This window comes from Ostrinia furnacalis, unplaced genomic scaffold, assembly GCF_004193835.3.
Source record: "Ostrinia furnacalis isolate ACB-3 unplaced genomic scaffold, ASM419383v2 OfSCF7341, whole genome shotgun sequence".
Classification (NCBI taxonomy): domain Eukaryota; kingdom Metazoa; phylum Arthropoda; class Insecta; order Lepidoptera; family Crambidae; genus Ostrinia; species Ostrinia furnacalis.
Window position 1 is genome coordinate 547,376 of NW_021137580.1, and position 25,934 is coordinate 573,309.

Consider the following 25,934-nt stretch of genomic DNA (forward strand, 5'->3'; position numbering starts at 1 on the left):
TAATGTTTTCTTTGAATAACATTTTCTAACTACAGTACCTATAAACAGTACTTCCCTCTAGGTGCCATTACAAAATTCCACTCTGTATACAAACATCCTATCGAATACATATTATTATGTAGTGTCTCATCTGTGAACAGAGCCTTCACTTCGGTTTACTTATGACTTCGGTGCTAGCTAGCCTGTAGAGTACTGCAACATAGGATTAATATCTCTAAAAAAATTGCGTGACTACCTACTAAGTTCCGCGCGGCTCCGCATGGGCGTAATGTAGGCGTTCTAAAAAAAAAGAAACTTAGTTCATCATAGTGGTCTTGTTTGTTAGTCAGGTTTAATATTATTTTTTGACTGGAATTCGTTTAATAATATAATTATCATCAAGTTTACATAGACAAAAGTATCTGAGTAAGTAGGTACTAGGTAGGTGCTTATGGTACTGGTAAGACAACCAGAAAAATTACAGCAAGAAGAGAAGATATTAATGAATAGTAAATCGTTATTTCAAACAAGTTTTACTGAGAGGTGTAATAGGAAATTCAAAAACTTGAATTATTTTTTAGAATCTTTTATTTTTTGTTGTTTGTACATTTTTAGGACTTTCTTTCCTGGCACTAAGCCTTCACTAAGGCCTGGTCTTTTTAATTTCTTCTTGTCTGCTCCACCTTCCCAAATAGCATCATCTGTGGGTGCCACTGCTTCTGTCTGTGGCGGTGGTAATGAGGTCACAGTGCCCACTCCTTCACAAACAACTGATTTCAGTTTCTGAAACATCATTAAAACATATTGAGATGAGTGTATGAGACTACCTATTTAAATTCTATCCCAGCTGCTAACTAAATTTCATACAAAATATAAAATGTTAGGTACACAGAAAAAAAATATTTTTTAATTTCATTTATTGACCTATAAAAGAGATCTTACCTGCTTTTCTGCATCCAATTCTTCATTAGTCTTTTGAATGTCGGAGTCGTGAGCATATTTACAATTGTGGCCGAACCGACACTTCCCCTTTCTGTAGTTCCAGCAAATCTTCTTACCGTTGATCATGATTGTGTTGTCTTTGCCTGGAACCTTACAGTCATTGCCTATGTACTTGACGATTACATGCGAAATTGGATACTATGGTTTCTTGCTTAACTATGCAGTTATTATGTGAGATAATGAATGTAAGTGTAATTTCATTTTAGAGGTCAGTAACACTTGAGAGGTTACTTTATTAAATAAAGTTCAGAGTGTAAAGCAGTTTAATTGAACGTTAACTTAGTGATAATAGTAATATATAATATTTTAGTAGGTAGATATAAAAATATGTTAAAGTAGAGTTGATAGAAAGTCAACATGTACCATTTTGACGTGCTTCTCAAGTATTGCAGCCTTTGCTAACTCTGCTTCCACGAAAGGATTAGAAAATACCGAAGTTTGAAGCGCACTTTCTCCAAGCGCTGGCTTGGGCAACTTTGGCTTATCGTTGTTGATTCTGTAAATAATAAAACACTAGTTTAAAACAAGAAGAAAAGCCAATGAACCTAAACATTGCGAAATATTAAATAAAGCCCACGTTTCATCTTGCTCTTGTTCTGAGTCACTTGAAGACGAAGATCCATAGTCTAATAAAGCATTCATGGTTGATAACTAAGATGAAAATGCTTAATTTTAATCGATATTTTGGAAAACGAGAGGAAGAAAGCTTGCTTTCGCTTCGAGTTTTAAGAACCACAGACAAATTATTTTGACAGTTGTGTAGTAGTGCTACGACCCTTGTGCATAAGGCACAATAAATAAAATAAAAAAACTTCAGTAGTTTCTATTGGTCATTAGGTTACGTATCCTATTTCTATTGGCCACAAACTTTAGTTCCAAAAATTCTCAGGCACAAAAATGTTCTTGTCCCTACTGTCTTTGGACGAATAGGGATGTACCAGACAAAAATATAGAAACCGGTTTTTGAGCTATATGGAGCTCAGTGTGGTAGAAATTTTCTAAGAGTGGTGAATTGGATTTTTATGCTGGTCACCCCAATATTTAGTTTTTTATTTTTCTACTATCAATATGCATGAAAGAGACAGCAAATCCTTCTAGTTCTCGGTGACGGCGGCATCAATTTCTGAATTAATTACCATTTGTCGCAAAAACTGCGCGTCCTTTATCTTTTCTGGACCAAAATCTATAATCTTATTCCAGGTTGTGTTAAATAGTGTTCCAAATGGCTTCTGACGAAGAAGTAGACGGCTCTTTTGCAGGTAAACGGTCTATTTAGCTAGCATGTCATAGGTAAGCCGCGAATAGCGGTATCATGTGTTTACTTGCGGTGTATGCAATTAAAATTGAGAAAATTTGGAGATTCAAAATGAAACTGGTGATCTGATGTACATCGACAATAACCTCCTACTGCCAAAGAACGTGTTTGTGAGTGTTTCAATGGCGTATTTGTTGTTGCTTGGTTGTAAATATTTTTATGTGGCAGCCAGTGACAGAAAAGAACATGCAATATCCCTCATTACCACTTAACAAAATGGACGCCGCCAAACAAAGGGATTAGTGACCTTACCGCGAGGAGTGCGCGTGTTTAATGAAATGCTGGTTCCGAGGGGTCCGTAGGGCAGGGGCAGGCGTGGGGCTCGGCGGGAGTGGTCTGACCAGTTTGTGCACTTGCAGGTGACGAGGACGTGGAGGAAGGCGAGGGTCAGAATGAAAACTCTGGTGAGAGTGATGAAGCACCCCCAAAGGTATGGCCACCTGGATTCCATATTATTAATTGCCACCAGTTTTCCTTCATTGTGATGCATGATTTACAATTCAATGGTGAACTTCAACTTCATTTGGTGTATTAGAAATTCAGATTTCTGTCTGGAGTTTTTATTAGTTTATTTTTAACACTGATACATTTGTAGGAGGATGAAGATTATTCACCAGAAGATGCAAGGAAGAAGAAAAAAGGCAAAAAGAGAAAAGCCCGCAGTGAAGAGAAAAAAGGTAGAAAGAAAAAAAAGAAGCGAAAGAATGAGAGTGAAGATGTAAGTAGCAATTTTTATTACATAGTTTTGCAGTGGTAGGGTTAAAGTAATACAGGGAAATGTAAAAACACTTTAAAAGCCTACTTGCAAAAAGAAACTTCTATAGGTATTGTTGATAAGCCGAAAAGATACCATAAAAAGTTATTGAGTTGTTTAGCTATGAAACATCTAAAAAGGATAAATGATCAACCCACCAAATGATATATGAATTATTAAATACACACAGCTAGTGGAAGGAAGATACACAATCATGATAATAAATGTTATCTGTTCACTTATCCTGAATCATCTAAGATATGTGTTATCACAATATTCATTTCCCAGCAGATGAAACATTATAGAAGACATTAATTGAGAGCAGAATCTGAGTTTGCAGTTTATTGACACTAAAGAAATAATTTGGAAAGAAGAGATAATATTTCTTTATTTATAATTTTCTTAAACCGAATGAATCTAAAGTGTAAGGTGGAATAATGCCATGTGATTTGGAACATGCACCATTTTATTTGTTGAATGTTCTATGATATGGTTATTGAATTGAAATTGATAAAGCATGCACATACATCATGTAAAATGCATTCACTGCACATTGTACATAATTAGGACTAAAATAAAACTGTGTAAGCAAGTTTTTATAAGCACTTACACATCTCAGTATAGTCAGTCATAGTTATGCATTTATAATATTCCAAACATTGCTATTGTTCCTATAGTATTTATAAATTTTACAGTAGTCCTTGTTCATTACGGTACTTTTAAAATGTGCTTTGAATTTTTGAATAGGCAGTTCCACAACTACAGAATTTGCATCTGTGCTGTGATATCCACTTTACGAAAATGAGTACGAAAAGTAGTATGAAATTTAGGATAGTTTGATTATACTCAACTCAAGTCACTTTGATATGTTTCCTTTCACTTATATTTAAGGGTGTTTTAAAACACGGGATTACCCGCACGCAGAAAATTTCCTCCATGCGTGCACTCCGCATGACAGTAAATTCACACAAGTTTTAGGTTTAATAGAACTCATGGAAGCGCACACGCACGCGTTGCTATTGTTCAGGATCCCGCGTCCCGCGTGCGTATTCCACGCATTACAATAAATAATTAGGTATTTACGTAGGTTTGTTGTTGACACGACAAGAAGAAGAATAAATAGAAATACTTGTATGAAAAGGACAACTTGCGTGTGTCATGCAGTTCCGCGTTCGTGATGAAATCTGCAAGATATTAACAATACCCTAGGACTGATTTTTCAATTGCTTGATAACTTTTAACTGAAGAAAAGTTTTGGTACATTGACAGTTTCAGTATGGAAAATATGTCAAAATCAGCCCTGAATAATGTTTGTTGCGTAGGACGAGGAGTTCGGCCTGGAGATCGAGGCGGAGGGCGACAGCGATTATGCTCTTAGCGCCATGTCGAGCAGCAAGAAGTCGCGCAAGGGCCGCGGCAGCAAACACGCTGCGCCCGCCACGCCCGTAGCTTCTGACTCGGGATCTGGTGAGTTAAAGCTTCGGCCATACCAGCTCGCGTCAGCGATGGCGATCACTGCACGTGCATAGATCGCCGCAACCAATGACAGGACGCGAATTTGTTCATCAGTACTTATCACTTGAACAAAATTTGTTCATGTCTATAAATATTATTTTAGCCCAGTTATGTTTCACATCTGTCTCCTTTTCAACATTGACTGTAAAAACTAGCTTTAAAAACTTTAAAGGCCAATGTATTACCCACTTAATTTTAAGCTGCATGTATCAAATAGGCTGTATGTTTCTAAATTTTACTTTAATTACTGTGGGTAACAGCTCACCAAACAGCACCATACAGTTCAATGAAATACAGTCATTTAGATAAGTGCAAGGTCACTCGTCACTCCATTATCTATAGAAGGAAAAAATTGATTTTCATGTTTTCCACTACAATAAACTTTGCAATAGGATAAATCTAAACAATATCATAATTTGTTCACAGGAATGCCCACAGTTGAGGAAGTGTGTTCCTCATTTGGCCTCTCAGATGTAGACATTCAGTACACTGATGCTGACTTTGAAAATTTGACGTCATACAAGTTATTCCAGCAACACGTGCGCCCCATGCTCGTGAAGGAAAATCCCAAAGTAAGTATCAGTATCTTCATAAAGATCAAGTGTTGTTTTCAATCAATTTTTATTTTGATAAAAGATTTCATTTATTATTTCAAAACAAGTAAAACAACCCAGAAACCTAGATTGAATTGAATAGTTGATTGAAATTTGTCTACTTTATCCTAGAAAGAATGCAAGATTTCTAAGATGCTTTATCAACCGACTTCAAAAAAGGAGGAGGTTCTCAATTCGACCCGTATGTTTTTTTCTTCTATGTTTGTTACGCGATAACTCCGCCAATTATGAACCGATTTGAACAAATCTTTTTTCGGCGTATAGGTAATACCTCAAGTGTGGTCCCATTTAAATTTAATAATAGAAAAAACAACCCCCAAGGGTGGATAATTGGGGATGAACTTTTTTATACGCAACTAGCTGACCCGGCGAACTTTGTTCCGCCCTAATGGAAATAAATAAGCAGACTTTTTTTTATTTCGAACGGGATAAAAAGTATCCTATGTCCTTTTCCTGGCTATAAACTACCTCCCTGACAATTTTCAGCTAAATCGGTTCAGCCGTTCTTGAGTTATAAGCGAAGTAACTAACACGACTTTCTTTTATATATATAGATATCTCCGCCGATTATAAATCAATTTGAACGATAATTTTTTTGTTGAATAGGTATTATCAAAAGGGTGGTTTCATGCGAATTTGAAGAAAATATTTCACCCCCAATGGTGGAAAATTGGGGATGAACTTTTTTATACGCAATATTTTTAATTTTTAGTTTTTTTTTTGTGTTCACGCATTTGAAGTCGGTTTTATTTTTTTTTAAAGTTAATTATTTTGACTGATCTAAATGTTGTTGCCAGCTCATGACTATTTTCTATGTTCTAAGTTTTTAACTTTCTAGAATTATTTATCTATTTAAGTTTTAATGCCACATAATTCTTCTTCTTCGTCGCCACACTCTTGCCAGAGTGGTCGTTACACCCGGTCCGGTGACAAGCCTTACAATCCGTCGCCATTCCTCCCGCACTGCCACATAATAAGGCGAACTTAATGCTGTAAAGGCATTCTTTGCCAGTTTAATATCGGGCTAAGCAGAAAAAATAATTTGGCTAATGGGCACCAAGCTAATGTTTATCTTCCCTTATCAGGTCCCAGTTTCAAAGCTGATGATGCTGGTAGCGGCCAAGTGGCGGCTATTCTGCGAGACCAACCCGAACCTCGGCGGCGGCTCGCAGAACATCGGCTCCGAAGAGAATACAAACACATCCACTGGCTCGGACTACGCGCCGAAGTCGCGCCCGGCTCGCACGCTTAAGGAGTCCAAGGTAACGTGAAATTATTATTCATTGCCATTTTACTTGTTTGTTAATTAAACAGTGGAACAGGAAAATCAAGTGGTGATGATGCTGTGAGTCAGATTTATGTCTTGACATAATTTTGGGAACTTCATACTTGTGTACTATTAGTGGATTTGGGAATCCTGTGTATTTTTTTTATTTTAGTCAATAATTCACGACTTATTAAAATATGGGTGTTAATTACATCCATCCATGGGATTTTAATAATCTGCCAGTAAAAGGTTTCCTTCAAGACTAATGTTAACTCTTTAATATTAAGTAATATTCAATACGACGACATCGTAAAGGTAGCAGGGAAGCGCTGGATGCAGGCCGCTACCAATCGATCAACATGGAAAGCATTGGGGAAGGCCTACGTTCAGCAGTGGACGTCCTATGGCTGAAATGATGATAATGATGATGATGAATATTCAATACTAACACTTTTAAATCGAAAGTCTTAGCGTGCTTACACGCTATGGCGCGGCGGCGCACGGTGGTTCCGATTTAATAAAACATGGACATTGATGCTAGAAGCACGAAAATTTTTTTGATGGTTACTGCTATGATAACTAATAAGGCAAAAAAATATTACAATCCTACGACGTCTATTTCGTAGTAAACAAAAATATATATCATATTTTTTGTATGGAAGAAATTACGTTTCTGTCAATTTTTCGAAATTCTTTAACGATGTCAAGATGCCGATCACACATGTTATAAAACAAGTGATTCTGAGTATTTCATGCGAAGATACTTGTCACTTATCTCTGCGTACTTTTGAGTTATCGAGGGTTGAAAAATCGATTTTTTTATATTAAATATTTCCACGAAAAATTGCCAGAATTACAATATGGTGTATAAGGGACACTTTTGATGACACATAACAACGACTCGCACTCGCGCGCGCTCGTATGCATCAACTTTTACTAAAATAAATTAAAAATTAAGGGAAATACTTAATACAAAGTTGTATGTATAGGTCCGCTGGCCGTCAAAAAGTAGCTTATACGAGAGGTTGCCCAATTTACAATATGTCCATCATTGATAACTCACACAAATATCGTCTCTCTCTGAAGGATAACAAGTTTTTTTTTGTTTCCAGAAGCTCTTGATAGGATGGAAGCCCATAAATACTCTCTGAAGCGAGAATGAATCTCAAATTGCGATATTGCCATTTTGACAAATTACATGATGTAACTAGCGCTAACGTTTATCTTCAGGTAGACACAGTTTTAAGTTAAAAGATTGTCTACTATTTCACACTGTTCTTCGTTTTGGAACAGTTCTTTGATTATAGGTAGTCGCTAATTTCGTTTTGTTAGACTCTTTCAGTTTAGCACATAAAGCGTAAACTAATTCCTCCTCAGAATGATCTAAAAGTGTTAGAGAGCGCCTCTTCTTCTGCAGAAGAAGAATTTTGCATAAATCTTCAAAAGGTTTTTTATTTATACTAAAAGTCGATGGTTGCACATCTACTTCCGCAGTCTCATCAACTGGAGCGTCTTCCTCAGTATTAACGTTGTCTATGCGTTGTGTTAACTCGGTAAAAAACATTGTTTAAATCTATATTTTTACAATTCGGCCAGACAATTTCAGAGTCTAGCCAATGCGAATTCTGGTGCAAAAATGTCTTTTGGGCTCTACTGGAAGCAGACCATATCTTCTTTGATATATTTCTTGTAAAATTACGACTTAATGATTTGATAATTACTCAAATCTTCGGAAGACAATTCAATGCCAATACGTTCGTCATTTTAGTCTGAAATGGTCTGGCCGAAATGTAAAAATATAGATTTAAAAAATGTTCTTTTACCGAGTTAACACAACGCATAGACAACGTTAACACCGAGGAAGACGCTCCAGTTGATGAGACTGCGGAAGTAGATGTGCAACCATCGACTTCTGGTATAAATAAAAAACCTTTTGAAGATTTATGCAAAATTCTTCTTCTGCAGAAGAAGAGGCGCTCTCTAACACTTTTAGATCATTCTGAGGAGGAATTAGTTTACGCTTTATGTGCTAAACTGAAAGAGTCTAACAAAACGAAATTAGCGACTACCTATAATCAAAGAACTGTTCCAAAACGAAGAACAGTGTGAAATAGTAGACAATCTTTTAACTTAAAACTGTGTCTACCTGAAGATAAACGTTAGCGCTAGTTACATCATGTAATTTGTCAAAATGGCAATATCGCAATTTGAGATTCATTCTCGCTTCAGAGAGTATTTATGGGCTTCCATCCTATCAAGAGCTTCTGGAAACAAAAAAAACTTGTTATCCTTCAGAGAGAGACGATATTTGTGTGAGTTATCAATGATGGACATATTGTAAATTGGGCAACCTCTCGTATAAGCTACTTTTTGACGGCCAGCGGACCTATACATACAACGTTGTATTAAGTATTTCCCTTAATTTTTTTTTTTATTTTATTAAAAGCTGATGCATACGAGCGCGCGCGAGTGCGAGTCGTTGTTATGTGTCATCAAAGGTGTCCCTTATACACCATATTGTAATTTTGGCAATTTTTCGTGGAAATATTTAATATAAAAAAATCGATTTTTCAACCCTCGATAACTCAAAAGTACGCAGAGATAAGTGACAAGTATCTTCGCATGAAATACTCTGAATCACTTGTTTTATAACATGTGTGATCGGCATCTTGACATCGTTAAAGAATTTCGAAAAATTGACAGAAACGTAATTTCTTCCATACAAAAAATATGTATATATTTTTTTTTACTACGAAATAGACGTCGTAGGATTGTAATATTTTTTTGCCTTATTAGTTATCATAGCAGTAACCATCAAAAAAATTTTCGTGCCTCTAGCATCAATGTCCATGTTTTATTAAATCGGGACCACTGTGCGGCGGCGTTATAAAACACGGCGGTGTAGTGTAGGACCTTATAAAAATCCAAGAAACGCTAGCGGTTCCGCTGCCGCCGCATTTAAACGCACTAAGAAGTCAACAGCACTTGTAACTTAAGCTCACTTCAGCATCACTCCTTAATCAATGTATCATCAACCAGAACGAGGAGGCAGTAGAAGAAGCGGAGGAAGAGGAAGAGGAAGAAGCGTCCGACGAGGGCACGCCCGCGCCCCGCAAGCGCGGCCGCAAGCCCAAGCACGCGGGCGCGGCGCGCGGCAAGCCCGGCCGCAAGCCCAAGGTGCCCACGCTCAAGATCAAGTTCAGCAAGCGCAAGCGCACCAGCAGCGTGAGTACTCTATAGTCTGGTCCGGGAGCACATAGAATTTTGTCCAATGACCCCAAGCTACCCATCCTTATCGCTCGCGCGTAATTATATTATTGCGCCTGTCTCACAGTCGCGACAGCAATATAATTACGCGCGAGCGATAAGGATGGGTAGCTTAGTATGGCAGCGCAATGTGGCGTGGACGCGTGAGACGGGTTTCCACGCGCGCGGCGTGGTATTTACCCGAGTTGTGCATTAAATTGAGGGCTATCGTTTTTATACTTAACAGTTGGCACCCCTGGCGATTGACAGGACCTTACTCTACAGTGGCGCCATCTGAATGAGTGCAAATGCGATAGTCCTCCTACCAATTTAGCGCTCACCAGTCGGCGCCACTGTCTTCGCTACTAGCAAGTGACAGGACCTTACTCTACAGTGGCGCCAACTGGTGAGCGCTAAAACGATAGCCCTCATTGCTCGCCACGGATGCAGACGCTCGTCGGTTAACTGGAGCGGGCACTTACTCCGTACACCTGCGTAAGATTTAACGGTGATATTCGAACGATGTGTTGCTAACCACAGGTTATAGGTATTGTATTTCATAGAAATACACAAACTAATAGCGTTATGGACACGTAGTCTGCTGCTGGGTCGACTACGAAATCGTACATTTAGTCCCTAACATTACTCGATTCGACGTTTGTCAACGTAGAAGGTCCAAGAAGTTAGCTGAAATTCAAAGCTCACATCTATAAAGTTCCAATACACTACTCGCAAAATTATTAGTTTGTAAGCTTGTCATAATGTTCTTAGTGCCTTTTTCCTTTGATGCGGATTTTAGCACTCGTGCGGATCTAATCTGCATGCGGGCTGCCCGCTTTTCATGACTTCTGTTCCGCGTACGCCCTTATCCATACAGAAATAAATAGTGACTATTCCCCCAGGAGGAGGAGCAAGAAGGCAGTCCTGGCGCGAACACAGACTCGGACGCGGAGTTCGAGCAGATGCTAGCGGAGGCCGAGGAGCCCAAGCCACCCGCAGCTGACGACGCCCCGCCGCCTCGTGATGAAGACCCCAACGCGCCGGTAAGACGAAATGAACCTAAATAAGAAATAAAGGTGATATTAAATATTTACAATAGACTCCATAGATATCTTATTAATTTGATAACATTAAAATATAAATCACTGTAGTTTGCCTTGCTTGTGAGCAAGTCGCACTTTTAATGTTATTAATTGTAAAATAATCAATTATGTAAACCCTGGTCTTCCTAATATAAATAAATAAATAAACGGATCACAATGTACACTTTACACTTAGACAGCATTCTGGGCCTAGTTTGCTCCTAAAAGATTTCGCATCCATTGCCGCTCGTTCGTTCCTTTCAGCCAAGTGACGTCCACTGCTGGTCAAAGGCCTACCCTAAAGAGATAACTTACAATAATTATATTTTTGATTTTTCAGCAACAACCTAAAAAGAAGGCAAAGACAAAGATTGGCAATAAGAGCAAGAAGAAGAAGAAATTGAAGACGACAAATAAGTTCCCTGACGGCGCTGAGGGCGAGCAGGAACACCAAGACTATTGCGAGGTTAGAAGACTTTGGAACTAAACCCCCTTATCACAGAATAATAATAGATACTACCACAGAATAATAATAAGTACTACGTACAGAAGTTTTACTTCGAGAAGGTATTTAAAAAAATGTATGCTCAATGTCATTAACAATATGGTGTAATTTAGCCTGTCTCAAGAGTTAAGCACCATTTTGTTGACAAACGTCAGTGATCGGCACTGCGCCGAAGCTATAGGGCAACTTCGGTAAAATGATGTGACGTGAGGTGCCAAACTGCGAAGAATGGCGGACGGAGGAAATACATAATTTAGCATGAATTATCATGAATAATATTAACTACTCATTTACCTCTGTGTTTTGAGGCAACTTAAAAAAGTACATTCTGTGTTTTTATTATTATTTAGGCAGTTAAATACTGCACAGTATTTAGTACACCATTTTCTTCCATCATACACAAGAATACGCGTGCGTGAGTCAATGTTCGCTCGTATGTGAGGCCTTGTCGAATAGTATCCTGTAGGTGGGCCATCGTGCGTGTTTTGTTTTCGATGTAAACTCGCGGAGATGAACAGGCCTGATACTACGTACAGAAGTTTTACTTCACGAAGGTATTTTAAAAAATGTATGCTCAATGTCATTAACAATATGGTGTAATTTAGCCTGTCTCAAGAGTTCAGCACCATTTTGTTGACAAACGTCAGTGATCGGCACTGCGCCGAAGCTATAGGGCTGACTTCGGTAAAATGATGTGACGTGAGGTGCCAAACTGCGGAAAATGGCGGAGGAAATACATGATTTAGCATGAATTATAATGAATAATATTAACTACTTATTTACCTCTCAGTGTCTTGAGGCAACTTAAAAAAGTACATTCTGTGTTTTTATTATTATTTAGGCAGTTAAATAGTGCACAGTATTTAGTACACCATTTACTTTATTTTCTTCCATCATACACAAGAATACGCGTGCGTGAGTCAATGTTCGCTCGTATGTGAGGCCTTACGAATAGTATCCTGTAGGTGGGCCATCGTGCGTGTTTTGTTTTCGATGTAAACTCGCGGAGATGAACAGGCCTGCCCTTATTAATAAAAAAAGTTACACCCGTGATAAATACTGGATTAAAATGTCATTTTCGTACTAAATGAACATTTAAATCAGAGTTCAACTAGAGTGTAACGTTTTTCACACGTAGATCATGCCGATTGCAGACGATCCTCTTAGCGGCCTTAAGCCAACATAACATGTAAACTCATTAAAACTCCATGGCAATTAGGCTACCACTGCGTTGGGACAATAAATGGGCCAGTGCTGAGAAGAAGCAGCGCAAGAAACTTAGTCACTGTTGTCAGCCTCTTTTTCAAGGGTTTAAACACTTGTTTATCTCCAGGTGTGCCAGCAAGGCGGCGAGATCATCCTGTGCGACACGTGCCCGCGCGCGTACCATCTGGTCTGTCTGGAGCCCGAGTTGGAGGAGACGCCCGAGGGCCGCTGGTCGTGCCCGCACTGCGAGGCCGAGGGCAACCAGGACCAGGACGACGACGACGAGCACCAGGAGTTCTGCAGGTAAAACCTGGTCTGCGAGCACGTAGAATCCCGTCCAATGACCCCAAGCTACCCATCCTTATCGCTCGCGCGTAATTATGTTGCTGTCGCGCTCGCACATTCACTGCGGGCGCGCGTCACACAGTCGCGACAGCAATATAATTACGCGCGAGCGACAAGGATGGGCAGCTTGGGGTCATTGGATGGGATTCTACGTGTTCACGGAACAGGCTTTAGATATAAACGGGACTTTTCCCACCTCTCGTTCCCATCACTGCAACTCCTGTATAGCCAGGATCTACAGCTTGAACGCCACAAAAACCCAACCAATGAAGGTCAATTTTGTCCCGGGGGAAAGTTAAACTGTCATTGGACCCGCAACGAAATTAATCAGAAGAATATAGGAGGAGTTCGAAATTGAGGTTCGACTTCCCTCCATTGCAAAACGGATGACAGGTGACAAACAAATGTTTTAAACCTTTAAGGTAGATTAGCTAGATATAAGATAGAAAAAACTTTATTGACACATCATCATTATCTCAGCCATAAGACGTCCACTACTGAACATAGCCCTCCCCCACTGCTTTCCATGTTGCCCGGTTGGTAGCAGTCTGCGTCCAGCGCCAACCTGCTACTTTTACGATGCCGTCGGTCCACCTTGTGGGTGGATGTTACACGCTGTGCAAAAAAATATTGCAGACTTCTCATTCTTGTATGATAAAAAATTAGCAAACTATGTACATATAAAACTGTAAACGGCATATCTAACTGAAGGTCTGCTTACTTTGCTTTAGGGCTCTCTCGACAGAGTCACCCGCCATAGCCTTACTGGCTATTTTGTCGTATACGCTCCGCGTACGCTTAGTATGTAACCTCGATCTTGCAGTGCTCAGTTATGCTTCTCACGCATCCCAGTTAAAACCACATACATATGTACTTTAAATTAATATATCCGAATACAATTTAAAAGAGGAAAATTTATTGTTACAGAATTTGCAAAGATGGCGGCGAACTGCTGTGCTGCGACTCTTGCCCGTCCGCGTACCATCGGTTCTGCCTCAACCCACCGCTTGAAGAAGTACCTGACGGGGAGTGGAAGTGTCCTCGATGTAGTGTAAGTACTTACTTTCCGGCTTGTCGTGTATTCAAGTATGTTTATATCCGTTGTCTAGTACCCATAGTACAAGCTTTGCTTAGTTTGGGACTAGAAGCGTAGTGTAAAATGTCCAAGGATATATTTTTTTTAATGTTTTTTTGTACCTTAATGTTTTGGTAGAAATTTTGTTACTAGTAGCTAGTGACTGAGCAGTGAACTATGGAAAGAGACTGGGCAAGTGATCACAATGTTATCTGCTGAAAAAATGCTGTGCTACTAAACGCCACATATTCTTACAGACTGGATATAATATACGATACTATGTACAAGAGAGCTACTAGCCAATTCATTTTATTAACCACTCCACTGAACCACTGGGTTCGAACCTTACCCTTTATTTTGAACCCTAAAACGAGGTTTGACTTAAGGTCCTATGTCCCCTAAATGGGGAAGAGGGCGTCCACAACAGTCCTCCATCGCGTTCGGTCTTGAGCTGCGCGTTTGATGACGCTCCAGGTCTTGCCGATTTTCTTCGCCTCGTCTGCTACAGTGCACCGTCAAGTACCTTACCAAACGAGGCTATAAGGTTTAAAACTATTTTTCTTTGTCGTTGCAGTGTCCGCCTCTAGACGGCAAGGTGGCGAAGATCCTGACGTGGCGCTGGAAGGAGCAGGCGGCCAAGTCCAAGGCGCCGCGCAGCCGCGAGTTCTTCGTCAAGTGGCACGAGCGCTCCTACTGGCACTGCAGCTGGATATCGGAACTGCAGGTGCGTACAGCTGCATCCTCTAGCACGAGACACTGAAGCTGCGAGCTATGATACTGACGCGGGCTGGAAGGAGCAGGCGGCCAAGTCCAAGGCGCCGCGCAGCCGCGAGTTCTTCGTCAAGTGGCACGAGCGCTCCTACTGGCACTGCAGCTGGATATCGGAACTGCAGGTGCGTACAGCTGCATCCTCTAGCACGAGACACTGAAGCTGCGAGCTATGATACTGACGCGGGCTGGAAGGAGCAGGCGGCCAAGTCCAAGGCGCCGCGCAGCCGCGAGTTCTTCGTCAAGTGGCACGAGCGCTCCTACTGGCACTGCAGCTGGATATCGGAACTGCAGGTGCGTACAGCTGCATCCTCTAGCACGAGACACTGAAGCTGCGAGCTATGATACTGACGCGGGCTGGAAGGAGCAGGCGGCCAAGTCCAAGGCGCCGCGCAGCCGCGAGTTCTTCGTCAAGTGGCACGAGCGCTCCTACTGGCACTGCAGCTGGATATCGGAACTGCAGGTGCGTACAGCTGCATTCTCTGGCATCAAATGCTTAGGTGACGCGCACTAAACGGTCGGGGCGATCGCAATACTCTTCCTAGCGTCGCGTTGCCCATCGTTCGGCCGTCGCCAGTTTCGTGCCTGCAGACTTAGATGTGAGCTATGGATACAGGTATGTTGAACCTTTGCGGTTTCAAACAATTGTTACACGTTCCGTGATACATCTCGTGCCTATGTGAATGGATATTTATCATGTATTTTCTAGTTTATTTATGATATAATATACTGCTGCAAGACACGTTGGTCCAAAAGCAATAAAATTCAGTACAAATCACAATTTTTTTTAAGAGTAAAGATGTAATTCACGTGATAAAAGGGCAGATACCGGAAGGAAAAAAAAGGAAAGATAGCATCTAGATGAAACGCTCATGTATCTCACATGAAGGAAGCTTACGGCCTTACCACACTGGCGGATTGCAAGCGGAGCGGCGGGCACCTCGCGGTTGCCAAAATGCTGGGGCGTGTTAGCCGCGGACACGCGACGTACCGCGTCGCGCAACTGCTCCTCCCAAAAAACGCTTGCTATCCGCCAGTGTGGCAAGGCCCTTAGAACCATATGATAGTAGTACCACAGAATAATAATAAGTACTACGTACAGAAGATTTACTTCGCGAAGGTATTTAAAAAAATGTATGCTCAATGTCATTAACAATATGGTGTAATTTAGCCTGTCTCAAGAGTCAAGCACCATTTTATTGACAAACGTCAGTGATCGGCACTGCGCCGAAGCTATAGGGCTGACTTCGGTAAAATGATGTGCCTTGAGGTGCCAAAATAAGGAGGAAATACATGATTTAGCATGAATTATCATGAATAATATTAACTACTTATTTACCTATCAGTGTCTTGAGGCAACTTAAAAAAGTACATTCTGTGTTTTTATTATATTATTTAGGCAGTTAAATACTGCACAGTATTTAGTACAGCATTTTCTTTATTTTCTTCCATCATACACAAGAATACGCGTGCGTGAGTCAATGTTCGCTCGTATGTGAGGCCTTGGAGAAATTAATTGCTAAATAAATGAATCATTCATACTCAGCAAATACACTCGCACATAATAATTATACACTCACACACAATTTCACACTCACATTCAATATCACACTCACACACAATATCACACTAACACAATATCACGCTCACACACAATATCACACTCACACTCACACACATACTATTATGTGAAATTTCTAATGGACATTTTTTTTTTGAAATTTTTATTTTGTTTTAGGCACGCATTATATCGCAGACTTGCTAATGCAGGTATACATATTTCTTTCTTTGTTACTTGGTAGGGATGAAGCCTGGTAGCCCAAGACAGGTCTTTCCTAGTTTGGGTACCAGTCTCCCATATACAACATTATAGCATATCTATGTATAAATATACTTAAGTATTTATTAATGTTAGTATTAAGCTTGTTTTGTATGGGAGAAAATAAATAAATATATTATTATTTATTATTATTGTCGAATAGTATCCTGTAGGTGGGCCATCGTGTGTGTTTTGTTTTCGATGTAAACTCGCGGAGATGAACAGGCCTGGTAGTACCTACTGTTCATATTATATTTTAACATACTTCTTTGTTTTTTTCCTAGCTGGACGTGTTCCACCCGCTCATGTACCGGTACTACATGCGCAAGTCGGACCCCGAGGAGCCGCCCAAGCTGGAGGAGCCTCTGGACGAGCGCGACACCCGCGCCAAGCGCCTCAAGGACCAGAAGCAGCAGGACCAGTACATGGACGAGAAGTTACTGGAGGAGAAGTATTACAGGTAAAAATAACAGTACTGAAATCCGGGTGATGATCAAACTATAGTCTGGTCCGGGAGCACGTAGAATTTTGTCCAATGACCCCAAGCTACCCATCCTTATCGCTCGCGCGTAATTATATTGCTGTCGCGACTGTGCGACGGGCGCCCGCATCGCAGTGAGTGTGCGAGCGCGTAGTAGTGTGTTTTATACCAACATCATGCTGAGGCATCATGAGGAGGCTGAGTTATGATTGATCATTTTAACCTATAAGTTAACGTTCAGGCAGCGTATAAGATGAGTAAAGGTCACTTATCCTTGTATGCCGTCAAACAGAGTGCGTGTCGGTCTACGATGTAGACTCTACATTCAAAGCCGAAACACTTGATCCGTGGTCGTATATATTGTGTACGTATGTATAATATTGAGATTTGAGACACAATAAATTGCTGAATTGGGATACGTCATGCGAGTAGTTTACTGTGTCTCTATGTTTTTAGGCTTTCAAATTGTGTGTCAACCTATTTATTACCATAACGTAGATTGTATACAGTGTTATGACATTAAAAATCTATTAAGCACCTTATTCTCGTGTACTGAAGGATCATTTTCCTTCCAGATACGGCGTAAAACCCGAGTGGCTGGTGGTGCACCGCGTCATCAACCACCGCACGGGCCGCGACGGCACCACGTACTACCTGGTGAAGTGGCGCGACCTGTCCTACGACCAGGCCACCTGGGAGGCCGAGCACGAGGACATCGCCGGCCTCAAAGCAGCCATCGAGTATTATCAGGTGTGATATCCTTCTAAAAATGGGAGAATGTCCTTGACGGTTCCGGATTATAAGCAAGAAATAGCAATGAGATTACTTAAAACTTATGAACCTAACTTAACCTCCAACATTCCCAAATATTCAAGACCCAGTTCCAGATACATACCACAAATATATTTCAGAACCTTTATCTGGTTAAGGGCTGATTTTTCAATCGTTAGATAACTTTTAACCGAAGAATAAGTTGACACATTGACAGTTTCAGCTTGGGAAATATGTCAAAATGACAAGTTTATTCTTCAGACAAAAGTTATCTGACGATTGAAAAATCAGCCCTAAAACTTAATATCCTCTATGTTTTTTCCGCAGGATATGCGTGCCTTCATCACTTCGGAAGGCAAGTCGAAAGGTAGCAAGGGCAAGAAGCCCGGCCGCAAGAGCAAGAACAAGGACGTGATCGACGACGACGAGAACAGCGGCGGCCTGCAGCCCAAGCCCAAGAAGTACAACCCGCCGCCCGAGCGGCCCTCCTCCAACCTCAACAAGAAGTACGAGGACCAGCCGCCCTTCGTGTACGAGACCGGCATGCAGCTGCATCCCTACCAGCTCGAGGGGCTCAACTGGCTGCGCTACTCCTGGGGGCAGGGCATCGACACCATCCTCGCCGACGAGATGGGGCTCGGCAAGACCATCCAGACCGTCACCTTCCTCTACTCGCTGTTCAAGGAGGGCCACTGCAAGGGCCCCTTCCTCGTGTCCGTGCCGCTGTCCACCATCATCAACTGGGAGCGCGAGTTCGAGCTGTGGGCGCCCGACCTGTACTGCATCACCTACGTCGGCGACAAGGACTCGCGCGCCGTCATCCGCGAGAACGAGCTCACCTTCGACGACGGCGCCAACCGCGGCGGCCGCCCCTCCAAGATCAAGTCGCAGGTCAAGTTCAACGTGCTGCTCACCTCCTACGAGCTCGTGTCCATCGACGCCACGTGCCTCGGCTCCATCGAGTGGGCCGTGCTGGTCGTCGACGAGGCGCACCGGCTCAAGAGCAACCAGTCCAAGTTCTTCCGCCTGCTGGCCGGCTACCACATCAACTACAAGCTGCTGCTGACCGGCACGCCGCTGCAGAACAACCTGGAGGAGCTGTTCCACCTGCTCAACTTCCTCAACAAGGACAAGTTCAACGACCTCGCCGCCTTCCAGAACGAATTCGCCGACGTGTCCAAGGAGGAGCAGGTCAAGCGGCTGCACGAAATGCTGGGGCCGCATATGCTGCGCCGCCTCAAGGCCGACGTGCTCAAGAACATGCCCACCAAGTCCGAGTTCATCGTGCGCGTGGAGCTGTCGCCCATGCAGAAGAAGTACTACAAGTACATCCTCACGCGCAACTACGAGGCGCTCAACCCCAAGAGCGGCGGCCAGACCGTGTCGCTGCTCAACGTCATGATGGACCTCAAGAAGTGCTGCAACCACCCGTATCTCTTCCCTGTAGCCGCAGAGGAAGCGCCTTTGGGGCCCCACGGAAACTACGATACCCAAGCGCTGATCAAAGCATCGGGAAAACTAGTGCTCATGTCGAAAATGTTGAAACAGCTCAAGGAGCAGGGCCACAGAGTTCTGATCTTCTCTCAGATGACAAAAATGTTGGATATTCTCGAAGATTTCCTAGAGGGCGAGGGCTACAAATACGAAAGAATCGACGGAGGTATCACCGGTACCATTCGTCAGGAGGCCATCGATAGGTTTAACGCCCCCGGCGCCCAGCAATTCGTGTTTCTGCTGTCGACGAGGGCCGGCGGTCTCGGTATCAACTTGGCCACCGCCGACACCGTAATCATCTACGATTCCGACTGGAATCCCCACAACGATATCCAGGCGTTCTCCCGCGCCCATCGTATCGGGCAGGCCAACAAAGTCATGATCTACCGGTTCGTCACGCGAAACAGCGTCGAGGAGAGGGTGACTCAGGTGGCCAAGAGGAAGATGATGTTGACTCATTTGGTCGTCCGGCCCGGCATGGGAGGGAAGGGCGCAAATTTCACGAAACAGGAACTGGACGACATCCTGAGGTTCGGTACCGAGGAGCTGTTCAAGGAGGAGGAGGGCAAGGAGGAGGCCATCCACTACGACGACAAAGCGGTCGGCGAACTGCTGGATCGCTCCAAGGAAGGTATCGAGCAGAAGGAGTCGTGGGCCAACGAGTACCTCAGCTCGTTCAAGGTGGCCAGCTACTCCACCAAGGAGGGCGACGGCGAGGAGGAGGTGGACACGGAGATCATCAAGCAGGAGGCCGAGAACAGCGACCCCGCCTACTGGATCAAGCTGCTGCGCCACCACTACGAGCAGCACCAGGAGGACCAGGCGCGCACGCTCGGCAAGGGCAAGCGCGTGCGCAAGCAGGTCAACTACAACGACGGCTCCGTCGCGCAGACCGAGAACCGCGAGGACTCCACCTGGCAGGAGAACGGCTCCGACTACAACTCCGACTTCTCGCAGGGCTCCGAGGACGACAAGGAGGACGACGACTTCGACGAGAAGAACGACAACGGCGACCTGCTCTCGCGCCGCTCCAAGCGCCGCCTCGAGCGCCGCGAGGAGCGCGACCGGCCGCTGCCGCCGCTGCTGGCGCGCGTGGGCGGCAACATGGAGGTGCTCGGCTTCAACGCGCGCCAGCGCAAGTCCTTCCTCAACGCCATCATGCGCTACGGCATGCCGCCGCAGGACGCCTTCAACTCGCAGTGGCTCGTGCGCGACCTGCGCGGCAAGTCCGAGCGCAACTTCAAGGCCTACGTGTCGCTGTTCATGCGCCACCTGTGCGAGCCGGGCGCCGACAACGCCGACGCCTTCGCCGACGGCGTGCCGCGCGAGGGCCTGTCGCGCCAGCACGTGCTCACGCGCATCGGCGTCATGAGCCTCATCCGCAAGAAGGTGCAGGAGTTCGAGCACATCAACGGCTACTACAGCATGCCCGAGCTGGTGCGCAAGCCCGTCGAGCCGGTCAAGGCGGAGAGCGCCGCCGCCAGCCCCGCGCCGTCCTCCGCCACGCCCATCACATCGGCCGCGCCCTCACCGGCGCCCGTCCCATCTGCCACCCCGGCCGTCGCCGCACCCGCCACCCCCGCCCCCGCCTCGCCCGCCGGCTCCGACAAGGACGACAAGCCCAAGGACGAGCCCATGGACACCGCCGAAGCTAACGACCGGCCCGAGGACAAGGAGGCGCCGCGGGAAGTCAAGGAGGAAGCCAAGGAGCCGGAGCGCCGCATGTCCGTCGACGAGGACGGCGACGACGAGCGGCCCGACGACAAGAAGGACGACAAGGAGCCCGAGAAGCTCAAGGAGGAGGTCAAGGATGAAGACAAGAAGGACGACGCCAAGAGCGAAAAGGCCGAGTCGGAGGCTTCGGAGAAACCGAAGGATGAGAAAAAGGTAATTCATATTTGTTTTTTACTAAATTCTAAAGTCAATCTTGTGCTTGTTGTCGACTATTGTCAGCAAAACTGCTGTAGGCTGAGTTACACCACCTAACTTTGACCGTAACTATGACGATAACCGGTGTCTTTTGTATGGAGTTTGACAGATGTTTGACGTTTGTCAAAGTTAAAGTAAGATGGTGCATCCCAGCCTTAACGTTTTATTAAATAATGATAATTAATTCGTTGCAGGACGAAGACGACGACGACGTCGTCCTAGTAAAAGAAGAGGAAGATCTCAAAGTGGAACGGCGCAAGTTCATGTTCAACATCGCCGATGGTGGCTTCACAGAACTACACACACTATGGCTGAACGAAGAACGCGCCGCCGCGCCCGGTCGGGAATACGAGATATGGCATCGGCGCCACGACTACTGGCTACTGGCTGGGATTGTAACCCATGGTTATGGCCGCTGGCAGGACATACAGAACGATCTGCGCTTCGCAATCATCAACGAGCCCTTCAAGATGGATGTGGGCAAAGGCAACTTCCTCGAGATCAAGAACAAGTTCCTGGCGCGACGGTTCAAGGTGAGTCTCTATTGTAGAACTGGCGTCGAAGCCATGACTACTGGCTACTGGCTGGGATTGTAACCCATGGTTATGGCCGCTGGCAGGACATACAGAACGATCTCCGTTTCGCAATCATCAACGGGCCCTTCAAGATGGATGTGGGCAAAGGCAACTTCCTCGAGATCAAGAACAAGTTCCTGGCGCGACGGTTCAAGGTGAGTCTCTTTCTATTATAGATCTGGCACCGGCGCCACGACTACTGGCTACTGGCTGGGATTGTAACACACGGTTATGGCCGCTGGCAGGACATCCAGAACGATCTGCGCTTCGCAATCATCAACGAGCCCTTCAAGATGGATGTGGGCAAGGGCAACTTCCTCGAGATCAAGAACAAGTTCCTGGCGCGACGGTTCAAGGTGAGTCTATTATAGAACTGGCGTCGAAGCCACGACTACAGCTACTAGCTGGCATTGTAACACACGGTTATGGCCGCTGGCAGGATATACAGAACGATCTGCGCTTCGCAATCATCAACGAGCCCTTCAAGATGGACGTGGGCAAAGGCAACTTCCTCGAGATCAAGAACAAGTTCCTGGCGCGACGGTTCAAGGTGAGTCTCTTTCTATTGTAGAACTGGCGCCAGCGCCATGACCTATAACCAGTGTCATGACACGGCTACGGAGAACTATACTCTTCACCATCATGATTTTTATTCTAATGAGGGTTTTTGCGAATGAAAGATTCGCTAGATGGCGGGACGTGGATGTGGGGTCTGACTGCTGCGTGATTGGTGGATTTTGACATATCTGTCAATGTCATGTCAAAAATAACCAATTATGCAGCATTTGGACTTCGCGTCTACGTATTGTCATCTGGCGGATTTTTCATACGCGGAAACCCTAAGGAACAACGATGTGTCTATTTTCTAGTCCACATAAACCACACATTACGTACGATGTCTCTACCATATCATTGCTTTTGTTCCAGCTCCTAGAACAAGCTCTGGTCATCGAAGAACAGTTGCGGCGCGCGGCGTACCTGAACCTGACGCAGGACCCCAACCACCCCGCCATGTCGCTCAACGCGCGCTTCGCCGAGGTCGAGTGCCTCGCCGAGTCGCACCAGCACCTCAGCAAGGAGTCGCTGGCCGGCAACAAGCCCGCCAACGCCGTGCTGCACAAGGTATGTGCCGGCCACTCGCCATGTCGCTCGACGCGCGCTTCGCCGAGGTCGAGTGCCTCGCCGAGTCGCACCAGCACCTCAGCAAGGAGTCGCTGGCCGGCAACAAGCCCGCCAACGCCGTGCTGCACAAGGTATGTGCCGGCCACTCGCCATGTCGCTCGACGCGCGCTTCGCCGAGGTCGAGTGCCTCGCCGAGTCGCACCAGCACCTCAGCAAGGAGTCGCTGGCCGGCAACAAGCCCGCCAACGCCGTGCTGCACAAGGTATGTGCCCAAACATAGAATACACGAGAAAGACGCTGAATAGACGCCTCACCTTACTCACATAACCCAACCCCAATCACGAGACATTCGCTTACTGGATACCCTAAGCACTTAATGGTCCAGATCACGGCACATTCAAGCTAAACAGCGGCACTTTATGTGGTTGTCATATGAGTTTGTGCAACAAAAATGAATAGGCCGATGTGCTGTCAAATGTTCCCATATGGAAGAGAATTACCTTATGGGTGTGTGGCAATACCTATCGACTCGCCACTGGTGTATTCATTTTCTTAAGAAAAGTATCCAGCAAATACTATGATAGCTCTTTGTAGCGCGACGCGTGCAACAGGCTTCCACATAGCGGGCGTGCATTTCTGTGTATCAATATGCAGACCCGCGTCAGGCGTCCGGAGCGGGCTTCATGTATAGGCCCTAAACAACTTGTCTATAGTCTGGTCCGTGAGCACGTAGAATTTTGTCCAATGACTCCAAGCTACCCATCCTTATCGCTCGCGCGTAATTATATTGCTGTCGCGACTATGCGACTGGTACCCGCAGTGAGTGTGCAAGCGCGACAGAAACATAATTACGGGCTTTAGTAATAATCTTCGGACGGTTCATGTTCTCTCAAGGTCACATTCACGGGCACAACTAACTTAATGATCGTTCCCAGGTGCTGAACCAGCTGGAGGAGCTGCTGTCGGACATGAAGTCGGACGTGTCGCGGCTGCCGGCCACGCTGGCGCGCATCCCGCCGGTGGCGCAGCGCCTGCAGATGTCCGAGCGCTCCATCCTCTCGCGCCTCGCCGCCACCGCCGGCAACCCCGTGCCCGCCGGTCAGTAATATTCTAATTTAAAGACAAACAACACCAGCAGAAGGCTGCGTTTCCACCAGAGATGTGCGAGGATAGCGAGGGATGTGTTGAAGAACCGAGGCAAGGTAGATGGAGCGATTCTATTGGTTCATAGTGTAAGCAGGCCTCCCGCTTAGTCCACTCGGTGGAGCGAACATCTGTAAAAGGTCGCAGGAAGCACTTGGTTTAGTCTATTAGTAGAAACAAATGATTTAACGACAAACCATTTGTTTGTATAGTAAAGTTATCTTGGAAAACTGGTCAAAATCTAATCTTTTGCTGTATCATACATGGACTCTAAGCAATTTAAATTCGCAATCGTTACGTCGAATCGTTGTAAAAAACTTAATTTTATATAAGAAGTGGCAAACTTTCGGGCATCTGATAATAAACGATCACCACTGCCTATTGATTACTCCAAAATATTACATACTAGCTTTCCGCCCGCGGCTTCGCCCGCGTGGAATTTTGTCTGTCACAGAAAAACAATATCGCGCGCGTATTTACTCACCGTTTAGACCTACCCTGGACTACGACAAACATTTTAAAACCAAAATCAGCTCAATCGGCCCAGCCGTTCTCGAGTTTTAATCAGACTAACGAACATCAATTCATTTTTATTTATATATATTATACAAACAGGATATTTGAAGTGCTAGTTAGCCTCTAACGCATCAGCACAGGAAACTAGTTAAAAATAATACATTTGATAAAGGCGTGATCAAGTTTCCACACAGATAACTCTATAGTACGGCTATTTTAACGTGTATGTTCAATTTGCAGCGCAAATGCCTCAGTTCCCGGGCGGGTTCAGCGCGGCGGGCTCGCTGGCCGGGTTCTCGCCGGCCGCCGCGGCCGCCGCCAACTTCTCCAACTTCCGCCCGCAGTACTCCGTGCCGGGACAGCCCACATCCACCGGATCTTCTAATGTAAGTTGAACATAGACCAATCATTGCTTCAACAGATAACACTTTGTTCAAAATCCATCAGATTAAGAATAAAACCAATTAGTCACTTTAGCCTCATAGTTGCTTTTGCCCCGGGTGACTTGATTACTTAATGAGGGTTTTCGCGATTGAAAAATCCGCCAGATGGCAATACGTAGACGCGAGGTCTAAATGCTCTGCATGATTGGTTATTTTTGACATGACATTGACAGATATGTCAAAATCCACCAATCATGCAGCATTTGGACCTCGCGTATACGTATTATTGCCATCTGGCCGATTTTTCAATCGCGAAAACCCTCATTTGCCGATGTGTAGATCTAGCTATACGTTTAAAGATGAACCTAAATAATTCGGTAATTCTATAGCTAATAGCCTCTAGTAGCTAGATCAGCTTATTAGTCAAATCCAATGTATGTAAAAGCGCTTTATTTATCTTGAGGTCATCATCAATCATTGATTTGAAGTTACTATTTTAGCTGTATCTAATTCAATGTTCTTTTTTCTATTTCAGAAATCATAAGCCCGCGTAACTTATACATCGTATTGCAATTTGACACACCTACAGGTAATTGGTTTTACATTGATATAAACTAAACATAATTTTCTGTTCTAAATTAACAAGTAAATACTAATTTTTATTTTTTTGTTCCAGAGCGTGGAGGAATGGTCACATAGATGAATATTTTAGATGTAAGCTTTCCAAGATTCCTGTTCCACCTTGGTTGAAGTGATAATTATAGTGATTAGTGCAGTTATGTTAGGTAACATAATATTACGTCGTTTGAAACAGAACTCTCACAATATTATTTATTTCATCCTGATCTGTATGAATCTTGTTTACGTGTAAGTGATTGTGGACTTATGAAATCTTTATTTTTAATTTACCAAAAATGAAAATTGAATAAATCATACAATTAAGTGATGACTTGACTTTTTTTGTATTATCCAGGCTATATTTATGTACACTACGTCTCGCATTATTTATATTGAAAATAAAAGGTTTA

At 44.2% G+C, this 25,934-nt stretch overlaps 2 protein-coding genes across 4 annotated transcripts; one reads left to right on the forward strand and one right to left on the reverse strand.

Moving 5' to 3' along the window:
- Positions 1–549: 549 nt before the first annotated feature.
- On the reverse strand, positions 550–1,724 carry LOC114364050 (uncharacterized). The gene is made up of 4 exons (XM_028320032.1): positions 1,559–1,724; positions 1,345–1,477; positions 922–1,071; positions 550–762 (listed from the first exon to the last, which is right to left on the reverse strand). Exons 1-4 carry the CDS (start codon positions 1,621–1,623, stop codon positions 550–552), a joined length of 561 nt encoding a protein of 186 aa, XP_028175833.1. The 5' UTR covers positions 1,624–1,724.
- A 329-nt stretch (positions 1,725–2,053) lies between these two features.
- Mi-2 (chromodomain-helicase-DNA-binding protein Mi-2 homolog) lies at positions 2,054–24,918 on the forward strand. 3 transcript variants are annotated; one of them, XM_028320029.1, is made up of 19 exons: positions 2,054–2,240; positions 2,656–2,726; positions 2,892–3,014; positions 4,373–4,517; positions 4,992–5,137; positions 6,265–6,441; positions 9,486–9,671; positions 10,595–10,735; positions 11,115–11,240; positions 12,613–12,788; positions 13,758–13,881; positions 14,480–14,629; positions 16,777–16,952; positions 17,549–17,723; positions 18,072–21,125; positions 21,362–21,700; positions 22,670–22,864; positions 23,800–23,962; positions 24,764–24,918. In XM_028320029.1, exons 1-19 carry the CDS (start codon positions 2,204–2,206, stop codon positions 24,916–24,918), a joined length of 5,859 nt encoding a protein of 1,952 aa, XP_028175830.1. In that variant the 5' UTR covers positions 2,054–2,203. The 3 variants fall into 3 exon arrangements, with proteins under 3 accessions (XP_028175830.1, XP_028175828.1, XP_028175829.1); XM_028320027.1 differs by lacking the exon at positions 24,764–24,918 and adding an exon at positions 22,951–23,126 and having other exon boundaries at positions 22,670–22,819; XM_028320028.1 differs by lacking the exon at positions 24,764–24,918 and adding an exon at positions 22,951–23,126 and having other exon boundaries at positions 10,598–10,735; positions 22,670–22,819.
- The last annotated feature ends 1,016 nt before the right edge of the window (positions 24,919–25,934 follow it).

Coding starts and splice junctions, on each gene's coding strand:
- LOC114364050 (XM_028320032.1), bottom strand. CDS start 1,623: ATGAATGCTTTATTAGACTATGGATCTTCGTCTTCAAGTGACTCAGAA. Junction 1,478..1,558: donor GAACAAGAGCAAGATGAAAC/GTGGGCTTTATT, acceptor TATTATTTACAG/AATCAACAACGATAAGCCAA. Junction 1,072..1,344: donor TTGAGAAGCACGTCAAAATG/GTACATGTTGAC, acceptor AATGACTGTAAG/GTTCCAGGCAAAGACAACAC.
- Mi-2 (XM_028320029.1), top strand. CDS start 2,204: ATGGCTTCTGACGAAGAAGTAGACGGCTCTTTTGCAG. Junction 6,442..9,485: donor GCACGCTTAAGGAGTCCAAG/GTAACGTGAAAT, acceptor ATCATCAACCAG/AACGAGGAGGCAGTAGAAGA. Junction 13,882..14,479: donor GGAAGTGTCCTCGATGTAGT/GTAAGTACTTAC, acceptor TTGTCGTTGCAG/TGTCCGCCTCTAGACGGCAA.